A 15,809-nucleotide genomic window follows, 5' to 3' on the forward strand; every position below is an offset into this window, starting at 1 on the left:
TTTTAGCTTTAAATTAATGCCGAAAAAACGATTGAAATCGCACAGAAAATCAATCCGCGAGCTTTCTGCAAAATTTCGGTATCAAAACAAAGCTTACGACATAAGGAACAAAACCCTTAATCAATTTTGAGTTTGAGCGAGGAAGGGCGGCAATTTCGGCAGTGAAAGAGGTGGCAGTTCGTCGGAATTTTCAATAAACCCTTCAATATTTGTATCAAAATGTAGCTCTCGTCCTGGGCTTTCTGAGATGTATTTATTTTTTATTTTCAACAACCGTAGAACGATATGGCCGATCAAAAATTCGAATATGGTGAAATGGGTTTGAAGAAGATGGATTTACAAGAGAGAAACCGATGATGACGATAATATATATATATATATATATATATATATATATATATATATATATATATAATATTGTGTGTGTTTTTATCTTTTTTTAATCCAAAAATTTGAAATGATGTATTTTATTGCAATTTGTGTGTGCTATAAAATTTTAACATTCATTCTAATAGTGTTTATAAAAAGATATTTTCTAATAAGTATATTAAACACAATAAAAATTATCTGATTTTAATTAATCTTAATTATTATGAAATAATATATAATTGAATCGGATGATTATATTTTGTGGCAAAAAATATATTGATATATTATTAATGGATGAGCCATTGCATCCCTGATTAGAGAAATTTTAGCAATGACAGTTCCTTCCTTTTTAAGATTTAAAAAATGCATTAATTAGGATTTGAAACAAAAGTTTGACTTTTGACTTTTCTTCTTCTTCTTCACCATGGATTTCATTTGGTAGCGTCAGTCAAGTCCGCTCGGAGATGAAATCGTCTTTGGGAAAGCTGAGAAAAATCGCGATGAACAAAAGCGAGCCCAAGGACAATTGGGATCTCAATATAGATGGATTAGCTCAAGCAGCTAAGGTGCTTCTTTTTCAATTAATGGGCAATTCGGGGTTAATTGTAAAGACGCGGATCTTCTTTTCTAAAACTTGTTTTGCCCTAATCACGCAAACTTGCTTTCTTAACTATTCCGGAGTTGCCATATGTCCTCTGCTTTTTTTTTGCTAATATACTATGCTTTCATCAATTACTGCAGGATATGAAAGATATGCGAACTTGCTATGATAGCTTGCTTTATGCGGCTGCCGCTACGGCAAATAGTGCTTACGGTAATTATTTGATATCATGTCATGCCTGCTGTTACGTTTCTGAAATAATATTTTGGAGTTGTTTTTCAAGCTTTCTCATCTTGGTGCATACAGGGTCCCTGCACCTGCATTTTTTTTCCTTCAATCTTCAGAAATGTTTTTCTTGGAGTGGGTTATATTAGAGAATTGATTTTGATTTTTCAGATACTCGAGTTAGTACATAGAGCAGCTTGGTGTAACTATGGAACAAGGACATGACATAGTAGACTCAGATTGACTCTTCTGTAAATGAAATCATAAAATAAATAGCGAAAGTAACTATGATCAAATGAAAGGTTTCATAGAACTGTTCCCCTCTTATGGGATCTAAGTGTTTCTTTTGTTTTTTCACGCTTTCTTAGCATGATAATTTTCTCCTCATGCCTATCGAATGTGAGTGAGGTTCTTTTGGCACATGTACACTATAATTTGTTGTCAATATAGCGTGACAGTGTTTAAATTAAAAGACGTGACAGATCACAAGACTAATTTCAAGGCAGGACAGGACTACAGAATAAGAAATAATATTTGCAGAGGAGAGTGGTAGAAATATTGTAATAGAGATGATGCTGCCACACTGGTTAACTCATTGTAAATTTTAGCCTCAGCTTAGATACAGTGGAAATATAAAATGTGAAGAATGTTATGGTAAAGTGTTTTATTGGACCGATATATATTGCATCTCCAAAAATTATTTGTTATTTGCTTCTTGCCTAAATCCGGAAGGAGTTTTCCAAAATCCATGGCGGGAAGTTGCGACTGGATAGATGGTCGAGTGGGTGGAAAAAGGAAAAGGGTAAATAGCAAAGCCTAGTTTGTTTTAGCCAGTAAAACTTTCTTCTGCCGTTACTTCTATAGTTCTATGTATAAGTTGAAATATCATGTAACTGCCTGAATGCCTATTGATTTATCTTATAGAACACAATGAATAAATTTTATCATGACTCATATATGTTTCACTCCAGAGTTTTCAGAGTCATTGATGGAGATGGGAAGTTGTCTACTGGATAAAACTGCAATTCATGACGATGATGAAAGTGGTATGTAATCAATTCGGCTGTCTTTACAATCTACAATTTTTTCCTCGGAGCATTGTGACATGTTGCTGCTATTCAGCTTCTTTGACGTTATCTGATATGTCAAAAGCAGTCAAGCCACACTCGAATTAAATATATCTTGTCATTTATACATCAGTTTGTTTGGTCAATGATCACAATCTGATTTGACTGGTCTATATTGAGCCTTATTTTACTGCAGTATATGGTATTTAAAATATTCTATTCTTATATTTGACATTTTTTGTAAGAAATGTGCTATTTACTCTGTTCATATTAAGGAAGGGTGCTATACTTTTTGAATAATGAGTTCCAGCGCTTCTGGATGATTGTGATTTCAAGGTAATTTTGATATGCACAGCTCATTACATAAAAACTGGTGTATTTAATATCGTGTCCATGTTATTCTTGATTCCTTCATTCATTTTCGTTCACCTCCTGTTTCACGGTTCACCTCTTGAAGCTTTACCATTTTACTTTGTGGTCAAGTTGCCTTCTAGTGCTAATTGTTTGGAAATCAAAGTTAATGGACACCTTGTTTTTGTTTTTTTGATTTCGCAGGAGGAACATTATCACTCCTTGGAAGGGTGCAGCTTGAACTTCAGAAACTTGTCAATATTTATGTCAGTGAATACTATGTTGCCAATTGTTTTGCATTACAATGGATTTGGAGGTTTCCTTCATAACATGCTATTCTCTACATTTCAGCGGTGTCATATCATCACGACAATCACAAATCCGTCAGAATCTCTTCTTAGCGAGCTTCGGAAAGTGGAGGTATTTCTCAAATTCAATGATTTATTTGTGGTTACTCAAGCCTTTTTGTTTAATTCTTGTTGAAATGCTTCTGAGGTAGTGAATGACTTCTCTGATTTGTATTATTCATCCATATGCACTTCTGCAGACAAGAACAATGTCTGAAGACATGAATTGGGCATGTTGCGTATGAGTTTTTGTTTTTGCTTAGCTAGTAGTATATTTCTCTAATCTGCTGCAATAACAATAATAAATAGTTGAGCTTTAACTTGCGATGTTCTGATTAGTTACATGCTAAGAGCCTATGACTATTAATAACGGAAAATGTTTCCTATGCTAGAAGCTCTGAAATAAATCATTTTGATGGAGCCTCTTCAATTGTTTGTTATAGTTGATGTGTTGGCGAAAAATTCCTATAGTTTGATATTTCTCTCTTTTATTTAATCTCCCTTTCTAGTTTCCTTTTCTTTTTCCATTTGTTTCCTCCCCGAGGTTCTGAATTGGGTAAGAGGGTGGCAGACTTCTGCTGTACCCAATTAATTGTGAAATCTGTTATACCTTGAATCAATTATTTGTTCAAAACTATTGATCAAATCCCTTTGATCCTGGCAAACATTTGCATACAGAATTGCCATGGTCTGAACAATTCATACTGTCATCTGTTGTTGCTAATATGTTGGTATTTTATCTCCCAGGGTATTTACCCAGAGTTTGCTGACTCTGTCCTAGTCAATATCATGCATTTTCATTTCATCATCTGAGAGAAAAATAGGATATCAGCCATTCTCCTCCGTATCCAAAAAAAAAAATGAACTAACAAAAAAAATCTAACGCTTGGGAAAGAGGTGTTTTCAATGGCTGGCATTTACACTTTTCACCCTTGATGCTGACTATTTACATAGACTATTTGATGTTGCAAGTTTTAGTCCATAATGGCAATAATGATTTATTTTCACTGGTGCAGGAGATGAAATTGCAATGTGATGAGAAAAGGTTCATGCCTTTTTTTTTTTTTAGAACTTTGATATTTTCCCTTTGTATCATGGATTACAAGTTGCTTGGATAATTTTCAGAGAGATGTTTGAATATATGGTGGGACAGCTTCAAGAAAAAGGAAAATTGAGACATGGAAAAGGGGAGACTTTTACCGCGCAGCAAGTCCATGCAGTTCGTGAAGAATATGATGAAGCTGCAAGGCTCTGTGTTTTTCGTGTTGAATCACTGAAGCAAGGGCAATGTCGAAGCTTGTTGACACAGGCAGTTCGTCACCATGCAGCTCAGGTTTTCTTTTATTTTCACGGATCAAGTTTACAAATGTGGACCTCTTTTTAAAGTCTCTTATTTTTTACCCTATTTCCTTACAGTCAAATTTCTTTCGGAAAGGACTTCAGTCTCTTAAAGCTGTTGAGCCACAAGTTAAAAATGTTGCAGAAACTCATCACATTGATTATGAGCTTGGTGAGTTGCGCGATGGGGAAGTTGTTGACGATGAAGGGAACGATTTTGATACTAAGGATGACAGAGAGTTGAGTGTTGACAATAGACAAAGCAAGCAGGATCTGGACAATACAGAAGTATCTAGAAATTCAATGGAGGTGAGTTGTTTGCTGATTATATGGTTCAATTTTTATCCAAGTGCTTTCCATTAACAGCTTTGTAGCAAATCATTATAATTAATGTAGTACTTCTAATTTCTTTGTGATTTACTGTCTCAAGTGTTGAATGTTGTTTTGGATGCCAAATCAATTTTGGCGCATTTACAATAATGAGAACCACCATATTTGATCCTTAGGCTATTGTGGAAACTCAAGTTCTGGATATATTTGTTGAGCTAGCATCCATTAGTTGATTGACTCAATAATCTATTATGTTAGTGAATTCATGCAATTCTACAACCAGGGTGCTACCTATTTATGATATCACATATCAATTTTTCAGTAAGCTAACTATGCTCACCTTTAGCATAGGGAGAGTATTCTTCTGAAGTAAATTACTACATGTTGACTCGTTGCATATTATTAATCTTATTGTCATTTTGTACTGCCTTTCTTCCAACATCATATATGATTAGTACGTTTGCCTTTGCCTATTAAATGGAATTTGTAGTTGGACCAGGTAGGTGCTCCAAATCCACAAATGTCGAGAATGAAAGAGTTAGAGACACATATTAACAGTGGGAAAAACCAAGGGGAGTGGATGCTTAGTCAACAACATCTAGCAGTCAGTCATTCTGCTCCAATAAATTCAGAGAAGTTTGATTCAGATGAAAAAATCAGAGAAATGCAGAATACTGTGTGGAAACTTAATACTCATGTGTTGCCCACTCCAGCTGATGCCAAGGGTTCAAGAACAAACACTTCTGAAGAGAACAGTGACAAGCACTTTCTCCCAATTCCTCGCCCTCTGAACGAAGTAGCTGCTGTACCACAAGTGGATGCACATAGTGGAATCGATACTCAAAAAATCAAAAGGCTAGCATTCTCTGGTCCATTAGCTGGCAAGCCATCATCGAACAAGCTCCAGTTATTTACCAGCGGACCCATTGGTTCTACTGAACAACCCCAATCAATTTCTGGAAAGGTTTCTCACGTAACTGGTGTTCCTCCCCCACCACCCTCATCTCTAAATGTGCCTCTCATTGCTGCACATCCTCTTCTATCTTCCCCCAAAATAAATGAGCTTCATGAGCTTCCTAGGCCTCCCGATTCTTTAGCTTCAAATCCTGTTCGCTCTGCTGTTGCTCTCGGGCATTCTGCTCCTCTAGTCAACAGAAATCAAGAAGTATCTCCAACATATAGGAATCCTTTACGGTCATCTAAAGAAGGCTCTCCACTTCCGCTCCCACGGCTAAGCATCTCTCGAAGTTTCTCCGTACGTACCAACAGTCAGGCGGCAATATCTCTGCATGCTGGCAAGGGGGTACAATCTTCTCAAATTGCAAAAAACATGGAAGAAGTTGCATCTCCTCCATCAACACCTGTAGCGTTTCTGAACATAAAGTCACCAAACAATTGGAAAATACGAGGTAATCACTATTGTAGCAGAGATACACACATAAACACGTACATTTTGGTGCTTAAGTAGTTAAGTCATGATTTATAATCCAGAATACATTGACTATTTTAGAAGATTTGGTTGCTATTCATTGCTCTTCGTTTGCGTAGTAAATCAAACAATTAAGTAAACATGGAAAGGAGAAAATACTAGATTTTTGCGAGATAATCTTCTCATCCCATCTTTTTCCAATTGACACAGGTAGCTACTGAACTATCTGACACAAGCACGAGAAGTGTCTGCATTCTTTTGGTTTTGTGGGCCGAATATGTTTCATTAGCTTCTTGCTGGGTAAAGATCTGTAAATATAGTTCCATAAATTTTGCGCTGCAGCAGAGCTGTTTCTATTATTATTATTATTATTATTATTATTATTATTATATGCTCGATTTTGTAGAATAAATGCTCGATTTCTCTTAACTAACAGCTCCATTCGAATGGTTTCTTGAAAATTTGGAAATACGAATGATATGGCTAATAGGAATGAATATATGTAACTGTATATTGTATGTTTATGTCAAAACGGAGACCTGCAGATAAACAGACTTGAGTGATCTTTGGCTGCAAGTAAAACACACGTGTATGTTTTGTGTGTGTGTGTGTGTATTTAATTAAAAAAAAGGTCAATTTGGGTGTGATGATGGGCATTAAAGAAAATAAGAAATTCTGTGGAACCTTGTGAAACAATTCATTACTATAAGTCAGTCTTTAATAATTTATATTTTGTCCATCCTTGTGAAACTCATCACATCAAATTCGCCAATGTCCCACACGTATTTCTCAGTATTTCATGGGCTTTTGTGTTGATTGCCCAATCCGATACACACACACACATGTATGCGTTGTATGTACGTGTGGTTTTGAGACTAATCTATAGTGGTTTATATCAGATTCTCGATCAATTAACTACATTGTATGATAGTGGGCGAAGTGGGTTTTCTACAGCTGATGCAACCATTTCACTTCAGAGTATGTCCCCGCATGCATGTATTGCTCCTCTTTGTTTTGATGGTGGTTCTTTTATGCACTATTGTCTTTGTATGTGGCGGAATCAGCTTCTGAGTTGGGTTTGAATGACGTTACAGTGAAAGATATGTATGGAGGTGAATAGTTGTTGGAATTTGAAAAGTATGTAGTTTTTAAATGCTCGATCGACAACCAATTTATAGACTGCACCTGCTCTTTATGTTGAACAGGTTCTGAAGGAGATAGAAAGACTAGTAAGAGTGAAGAAGATGATGAAGAGGCTGCGAGACCATTTTAGCCACCAGGTGCAATTACGTTAGTGTCTGTACAAGAATTTTGAATGATCTGTACTTATTTTGTAGGTTGCAATTGGAAAAATATTAATTTATGATGGTGCTACAAATTTAATCCTTAACGAGATTCTCCCGGCCTCTAGATCAATATATATCAGTTTTAGCAAACTGATGGTCCTGTGCTTGTGTGAGGGAAGATGACAATTTTATCATTCATCCAACTCACACCATTGATAATAAAATCCCTTGTACATTAACTTATATGCAATACGTATTGTGGAGTACTAATATAATAGTCGGATTGATTGGACAATGTGGGCCTTCCTTTGTCTATCAAAATTCTCCAATCTTGGGATGTGAAGCCCATACTCTCAAAGTCTCATCAATTTCATTTCCGCTTTTTTAGTTAACCAGTAATGTATATGAGTTTTCTCTCGCCTCTGCATGCACTACACTACCACCTAGCTTCTCTTCACCACCACCACTTCTGTACTCTTGTACGTGACTCATCACCATCGCTATCACTGTTTTTATATATATATATATATATATATATATAATCATCAACTGGCTCAATTTTCAGGTAACAAGACACTGTTGCACTTGAAAGAGTTATCTCGGTGAACTAAAACTCTATTTGATCTTCACTTCAGGCACAGTCCACACTCCATATTCTAATCCGAAGCAAAGAAAGCGAAAGCAATAAAAAACAAAACCCGGATCAGATCAATAATAAAAAAAGGTACAGAACTTACATTCATTCACCATAAAACAAACCTCATAAAGGTTTAAGCTAAGCAGCGGTATCGCAATTGCTGAAAATCTGCAGGGCGGCCTGAGCTCTACGATTCCGAGTCCTGGATGGCAGAATATTGTCCAAATCAATCTCGGCGAGCAGATCATCCTCCACGTCTGAGAAATTGCTGTCTGAATCATCACTAGAATCGGAATCCACGAGCAATTTTCCCTTGCCTTCCTCGTTAATCAGAATCTCCTTCCCCTTTGTGTCCTCATCCGAAAGCCCTACTCCATCCTCATCACCGTCGTCTTGTTCGGCGTCAAAATCCTCATCGTATTCTGATTCCGCCATTGCCATTGTTTTCTTCTTCAAGTTTTTGCTTTTTGTTGAATCCCCCCTTTTCCTCTATTCGACTTCGTCGGGCCAGCGTTTTTCAGGGGCATCCTTGGGGTCTGCCATCGACAAGTGAAAATCAAGGTTTTGCCAATGGAAACGGCCCAATATTATTGACAAGGCCCAATGTTCTTAAAAAGATTATTATTAAATAATAAATAAAATTACTTTTAATCATAGTATAAGCATTTTGGGTAATCTTTGATTTAAAATTCATTATCTAGGCAATTTTTTTTACAAATCAATACCTGACAACGCTATAAACTTAGTTTTAAGTCTTTACAAAGACAAATTTACAATTTTGCATTTTTATTATTTAAATAAATATATAATTTTTCCCACCAAAATAATTGTGTGTTCTCCATCTACCAAATTAGTACTATTATGAGGTTTCAGATACTTGATTTTGCTCTTTAAATTCTTCAAATGTGTAAAAAAAAATATTATATTTTCGAGCAATCACCATAATTTCAGTCATTGTTGGTATTTTAATAAAAAAATACATTAAAATGACTTATTCATTTTATTTTATTTAAAAAACATAGTTCATCACTCATCATGAAATAAGATTAACTATTTATTTTGACATACAAAAGAACATATTTTGGAGTTCCAGATGCTTGATTTGACTATTTGAATACTCCAAATGTGAAAGAAAATATTGGATTTTCGAGCGATCACCATAAATCCAGTCATTGTTGGTCTTTTCATTGAAAATATGTTAAGATGATTTATTCATGTCATCTAATTTTTGAGAAAACATAGTTTCTCAATTATTATGGAATTAGAAAAAATATTTATTTTGACCGATAACGTACCTATTTTGGAGTTTCAGATATTTGATTTGGCTATTTGAATTCTTCAAATGTGTAAGAAAATACTTGAGTTTCAAGTAATATTAAGTGACTTTTGATGATGTCATTTGTGAGGTTAAAATGTGATACTTAAATTGATACAAAAAATATCTAATTATAGTCCACGGATACTTGATTTTACTCCTAGCTAAATACTCAGCTTACGAGTATTTAATATAAATAAAATTATTTTAAATAAAAAAGAAAATATAATAATAAATCGGGAAAAATGGAGGGAGGTGACGGTGGTTCCGTAAAACCTATGCATGCATGTAAAAAAACGCTAGTTGTGGGTTGGTTCGATTTTCAATGAAAACAAAGCAAAGCGCCATTGATTTCCAGGTCTCAGAGCTTTTTCAACACCTGGACTATCATCTCCTCTGCAATTACACCACCTCATTTCTCATTCGTCATTATATTCGTTTACCATCCATCTGCTCACTCCCATCAAACTAGATAGATCCATCTCCGGCATGAATGAGCTTTGCACAAATGGAGCAAGACCACCCTCCATCTCCTCTCACTGAAAATTAAAATCAACTCATCTTCATCCGGCCCCAGTCACAACAAGATTAATAATGGCCAGAAACCACACTATCATCAGCAGTCATGATCATGAGTTGATGAATATTAATGGGAACGTTGAGGAAACGAGAAACAGCAACCGCCGCCGCCGCAACACGTCCAATCGGGCCGACCTTTTCTCAACTCCGGGCTTCACCATACAGAGAGGGCCCAGGATGCCCAGGTCTAGACGGGCAAGCCTTCATTCCCTCAATTTTTCGCTCTCCCACGTGCCACCTCTTCATCCCCCACGTGTAAACATCCCCTTCTCTCTTTCCAACTTTTATATTCCGTTTTTCAAGTGTTAATTAATTCTCCTCTCTTGAATTTATTTATATTAAAAATTTTGCTGACGGAGAAAACAATGTTTGTTATCGATATATATGCATATAATTAAATTAAATGTGTGACATATAATATATAACTAAAAATATCACATTAAATGTATGAGGTAAGAGAGAGAGAGAGAGATAAACATATAAATTTAACTATATATCTTCATTCTCTTCTATGATGAATGTTGCCATATTAATGACGCAATTAATAATCCAAATCAATTTATGTAAACCTAGCATCGATGGTAGAGATGAATTCATATATAAAAATGATGATATAAATATATATACTGTAAATACATAGTCTGCACCAATCCTAAATATTACAACTAGTCCATAAACATTTGATATAGTTGTACGTGTGTTATGTATTACATTTCTTAGTCTCTTACTGGCAACAAATTAATTATACACACATTATGCTGTCTCAGGAACTTGATCTTACGAAACTTTGTTATCTTTTCAAGAAACAACTGAAGAACAGTGACGTGAGCGGCCTCAGAAGAATGGTCCTACCAAAGGTTTGCATCAGAAAATTGGCTCCAAGACATGTTTAATTTCCAGATTTTCTCCACCCAATTTGAAAACATTAAGTTGCTGGTATAATTTTTAGAGAGATGCCGAGGCCCATCTTCCCGTGCTTGATGCCAAGGAAGGGATTCCTATCAGCATGCTTGACATGGATGGCATTCATGAGTGGTGGTTCAAGTTCAGGTCTCTACCGGTTCTTGTTTTCTTCCTCCCTCCCTCTTATCTTCTATGACTAAATTTCTAAGTATATATGAGCTCAACTGTAAGTTACAACTCCAATCGAGCTGTACATTCTCTATGCTGCTCTACTCGATAGATTTTTAGAAAAAGGTTTATGTTCTTCTCTGTATGCAGATACTGGCCGAATAATAGTAGTAGGATGTATGTGCTTGAATCAACTGGTAATCATCTTTCTGCTGCATCTGGTGGCTTGCTTTTGAACATTTAAACTTCTATGCAACCTTTTAACAAACACGATGATCAGGGGATTTCGTGAATGCACATGGTTTGCTGTCTGGCGATTACATTCTTGTGTACCAGAACATTGAAGACCAAGGATATGTGAGAAATGGCATACAATATGTTTTAATGCAAAAGATCATCATTTGTTTATATCATCATCATTATTGTTGATTATTTTTGTATTAGGTGATTGAAGCAAGGAAATCGGAAGAATACAATGAGCACGGGATATACAATGATCTTGAATTGAGACTCCCTGCAGTCCCAGCAACCACTTTGGATGGAAGCGATATGTTTTTCGAGTACGACACCTCCTTCTTGGATGATTCTCCTCTGGATTATGTAGGAGAATCGATCAACAACTTGGCATGCCTCGGATCGCACTTGTCTTTTGAAGCCATTGACAAATACACTGCTGAAGATTTCCTTTGAGTCTGCAACTTCTGGTTTGTCGGCTTGTTTTGGGGTTCGGAGGGCACTTTGTGGACTGTCGCCCATACATACATTTGCATGAAAACAATAAAACAACTCCAAGAACATGGACTTCGGTCATCCTAATGCCCTCCTGCTTTTTTTCAAGACTTTAATATGTATGAATAATAAGGTATGTTGCCAACTACTTCTGAAAAAGTCAAACTTGAACAAACAGAGCTTACACCTGCATTTTCTCGGATAATTACGGGCTTCAAATCTTTGCCTTACCATTATGGTGCCCACAAATAATGGTAATGCTATAGTTTCGGTATTGATTCCCAAGCACCATAACTAGTTCTTCAGGAGGTAACACAAGCCATCTGGAGCTTCAGACAAAAATAATAAAGGCACAGATAATGAGGAGTCGGAAGCATAGGAATGCATTTAATGGAAACAAACAAAATTCCCCACCCCAACTCTTAAAAGAAAACACCGATCTTCATAACCAACAATATATCTCTGGGGAAAAACAAGTGGCCGGAATTGTCTGCAGACTGAGTGAATGCTAATACAACAGCATCTACTCCAACAAAAATCCCATTATGGTTTGAATAAATTTGGAGGATCAAGACTTCCAAAATATCAAATTAGTCTTGCATTAAAAATATCACACATTTTTTAAAAACATGTTTAAAAACATGATAAATATTTCTCCATCTGCTGCGGTGCTAGCCAAGCAGCATGAGCTATTCTGTGTTTATTGGCCGAGCCTTCCAAAAACATCCTATATCTGAAAGCATGCATTCTGAATCAATCCTACAGCTGACTCTACGCCTTCCCAAGTTCCGCGGAAACAGGTGCAGGAACAGGAGCAACACCACCAGTTGTAGGCCTGGAATTACATCAGTGAGGAACCACAAATACACAAAACCACATACAAATGTAATGCTAAACAAATCAATCATGGAAATCATTTGTTTCACTGAAGAAAAGTTGAAGGGTTAACTTACAGGCCCACAAAAACTTTGAAAGCATCATAGATGCCCCACTGGGCTCCTGTGAGGGTTCCAATCATGACAATGCGAAGAGGAAGACCTCGCGTAAAGAGACCCCACAGTCCAAGTTTCTTTACAGCCTAGGGAAATAAGAGTGAAGAGCACAATGAACATATACGTGAAAACAAAACAAAAAAGAAATACACGATGGAAAAACAGGCTACAAGCATTAACACTCACATCACCAACAGTAGCACCCTGGGCATTGTTGAGGAAAGAAACGAGGTTATCAGCAGGATGTGACACGATAGCACAGAAAACACCAGCTATATATCCACCGGCAAAACTCACTCCAAGCTGCAGCGGCTTGCTGAGTTCATTTTTAGGTGTAGGGATAGCATGTTTGTAAATGAGCTCCACAATGGTCTCAAAAGATGCAAATTTCATCATAGTATCTACAAAGAAAACCAACCATTCCTAAGCTGCTGCTACACAGGTGTTGAGAATTCGGGGCATAAGAAAAAGAGTTCATCGACGCAAAGCAGAAAATTGGATTATATGAATGACATCTGCTCATCTCAAGAACAGACGGGTAACAAAAATAGCTTATGTACTAATCACATACATATAATCATGGTGAAGAAATGGGCAGATTACATAGGATTCGAGAGGCTTCTAGATAAACAGACCGTGAAAGATTAAAAACATCACATAGTTTAGGAAGCCAACAACCGAAGGCCCAAAGATCTAGCAATACTCTTAACATTACAAATAAATAAATTTCTGAAGGGGTACCCCAAATACATCACAAGGTACGTCAAATTTACCTACTAAAATCAAATACAGGATGAATATCATTTTATCTGATAAAAAAGTGTTGATAACAATAACAATAATGAAGAACAAGGGAATGATAATTACATTAACATGAAGATCAATAGACCACAAAAAGATTCAACACAGCAGGCCAAAAAATCTAGCAATACTTGAACATTTACTAAACGAAATTTTTTCTAAAGGGTGCCCAGATACATCACAAGGTACAGTAAAGTTAACTACTCACACAAATACAGCATGAATATCATTTTATTTGGTGAAAATACACCAAATAAAATGATAAAAATAACATAAAATAAAAACAACGGAACAATAATTCATTAATATGAAGATTATATCTAGATGACGGCCTTTAAGAGAAACCATAATCCTACCATCAATTAAAATGTAACAATGAAATTCATGACAGAGTAAATAGGGAAATTTTGTATGCTTTAACTGAAGAACAATCTAACTCGTTTCTGGAAAATAAGCTGTATTCTGGTCTTTAGATCGCTTTCTAACAACATTAGCGAAACTTTTGGAATGGAAACAGACACTATTTTCAAAACAAATCGCCACCACTCAAACAACAATATCAATTACTGTGAAAGGCTAAAAGCCAGGCACATAAAGCTCCAAAACAAAGTGGACTCTTCAGTAAATAGATATATCGGTCATTGTATGGTAGTTTGCCAATTTTATTATGAAAGGAAATTAATCGTATCTTAAAAATCTGAATAATATATGTCAAACTTACATGGAATCTGACGCCCCCATAGAGGAACCAGGCCCTTGTACAACCTGCAAGCATTGGAAAAAATTGACCCCTGCATAACCTTACACATGCCCAAAAAAATCCAAATTCAAAAGGAAAAAACTTCAGAACATACCCAAGAGCCCCTTCGGATCTCACAAACTTGGGAAGTCCATCAGCCAACCCTCTAGCAAAACCAGGTTGAGTCTGAACACGAACCTTCACAGCTTCAAAGGGGCAAAGTGCAATATCAGCAATCACCTCCGCAGATGCAGAACCAGCTAGGTAGATGAGAGTTTTGTATTTGGATGCATTTTCTGGACCAGCCAGGTCACTGTAGTACTTCTTAAAGAACTCATAGAACCCAAACTTGCAGGCACCTTGAGCACTATAACCAAGAAGGGTAGGCACCCATCCCCTGAAGAAACCTCTAGCTCCCTGCTCCTTTAGTAGCAGTCCAAAACCCGATGAGATGCTTTTGTACTTGGCAGGATCAATCTGACAGTAGAGAAAAACTGAGTTTAAACACAGCTTGCATAGGTGCAGCTGATTACAATTAAAAATGTCACAAAACACACACAAATTACGCCACTGAAAAGTTACCAACAGTCAGAACGAGTTACACTAAATATCAACAGTAAGATAACAGTCACGCATTTTTTTTAGACAAATGAAATAAATACATGCCAGCAGTTTACGTTTGTACTTGCAAAATTCAGCTAACAAGTTAACAAAATCTTAGATCCAGTATTTTGCATCACGAGACTAGAGCTAAACACCACCAAGGAAAACCAGATTAAGTCTCGAAAAAGAAAAAAAGTAAAAGGTTCAATAGCACGCCACGTAAATCTCGAATAAACAGATAAATCGATAGAAAATAACATAAATCAATGCAGAAATCCGGATAACCGCAGACATGATACCTAAATGCAGAGGAAAAAAGATTGAAACAGCAGATCTAACAAGATAAGAGGTAAAAACGGAAAACAGAAAGAGAAAAACGACGAGAGTTAAAAATAGAACAGATCTAGACCTGCATATTACACTTGACGAGGTCGAGCGGAGTAACAGCCATGTGAGTGAGACCGCAGCTGAGTATTCCACCAGCGGTACAGGCGGCATAGAACTGAGGAGAGTACATCTGGATCTTGCCTGGCTCTGAGGGTGCTGGAATGACGAAGTTGTTGGATGGAGAGGGGCTAGGCATTAGGGTTTTGGAGGTGGAAGGGGATGAGTAAAGGAAGGCCGGGATGAGAGGTTGGCGGCGATCGGAGGAGAAAGCCATCGAGGAAGTGATGCCTCCCAAAATAATCTCGGTCCGAACGAATGGAAGAAAAAAAAAACACAGGCAAATCAATTCTTCTCTTTTCAACCCTGTTTGAACTTTTTGTGTTAGTATATATACAAACACACACACACACACACAATGATGATGATGATTATTGTTTGGGCCGCAAAACACACTGGTTCCGTTTCCTTTCTTCTTTTTCTTTTTTTTTTTTCGTTTTTTGGAAGGGAACCCCAACAAACAAAAATCACATTATGAAAAGACACGATTACCCCCCCCATAAGGGCTTCTCAACTCTTTCTTCCATTTTTTTTAAAAAAAATCTATTGTTGCCTA

General features: G+C 36.5%; 3 protein-coding genes across 9 annotated transcripts; 2 read left to right on the forward strand and 1 right to left on the reverse strand.

The window, feature by feature from the left end:
- Positions 1-708: 708 nt before the first annotated feature.
- LOC142549907 (uncharacterized protein At2g33490-like) lies at positions 709-8,040 on the forward strand. Of its 7 annotated transcripts, XR_012821277.1 has the most exons (12): positions 709-935; positions 1,111-1,183; positions 2,167-2,241; positions 2,818-2,879; positions 2,965-3,033; positions 3,977-4,005; positions 4,086-4,293; positions 4,377-4,607; positions 5,119-6,037; positions 6,268-7,035; positions 7,122-7,169; positions 7,263-8,040. XR_012821277.1 is itself a non-coding variant. In XM_075659131.1 (10 exons), exons 1-10 carry the CDS (start codon positions 834-836, stop codon positions 6,276-6,278), a joined length of 1,779 nt encoding a protein of 592 aa, XP_075515246.1. In that variant the 5' UTR covers positions 709-833; the 3' UTR covers positions 6,279-8,040. The 7 variants fall into 7 exon arrangements, 3 of the variants coding, with proteins under 3 accessions (XP_075515246.1, XP_075515248.1, XP_075515249.1); XR_012821275.1 differs by having other exon boundaries at positions 6,268-7,169; XR_012821276.1 differs by having other exon boundaries at positions 7,122-8,040.
- Positions 8,041-9,745: 1,705 nt separating this feature from the next.
- On the forward strand, positions 9,746-12,294 carry LOC142549909 (B3 domain-containing transcription factor FUS3-like). Its single transcript, XM_075659136.1, has 6 exons — positions 9,746-10,129; positions 10,642-10,731; positions 10,824-10,924; positions 11,096-11,142; positions 11,226-11,302; positions 11,390-12,294. The coding sequence occupies exons 1-6, from the start codon at positions 9,890-9,892 to the stop codon at positions 11,633-11,635; spliced, it is 801 nt and encodes a 266-aa protein (XP_075515251.1). The 5' UTR covers positions 9,746-9,889; the 3' UTR covers positions 11,636-12,294.
- On the reverse strand, positions 12,097-15,620 carry LOC142549908 (mitochondrial phosphate carrier protein 3, mitochondrial). Its single transcript, XM_075659135.1, has 6 exons — positions 15,219-15,620; positions 14,322-14,683; positions 14,189-14,232; positions 12,853-13,067; positions 12,628-12,752; positions 12,097-12,509 (listed from the first exon to the last, which is right to left on the reverse strand). Exons 1-6 carry the CDS (start codon positions 15,468-15,470, stop codon positions 12,446-12,448), a joined length of 1,062 nt encoding a protein of 353 aa, XP_075515250.1. The 5' UTR covers positions 15,471-15,620; the 3' UTR covers positions 12,097-12,445.
- Between the last annotated feature and the right edge of the window lie 189 nt (positions 15,621-15,809).

The sequence above is a fragment of the Primulina tabacum genome, chromosome 6 (assembly GCF_025594145.1).
Source record: "Primulina tabacum isolate GXHZ01 chromosome 6, ASM2559414v2, whole genome shotgun sequence".
Lineage (NCBI taxonomy): Eukaryota > Viridiplantae > Streptophyta > Magnoliopsida > Lamiales > Gesneriaceae > Primulina > Primulina tabacum.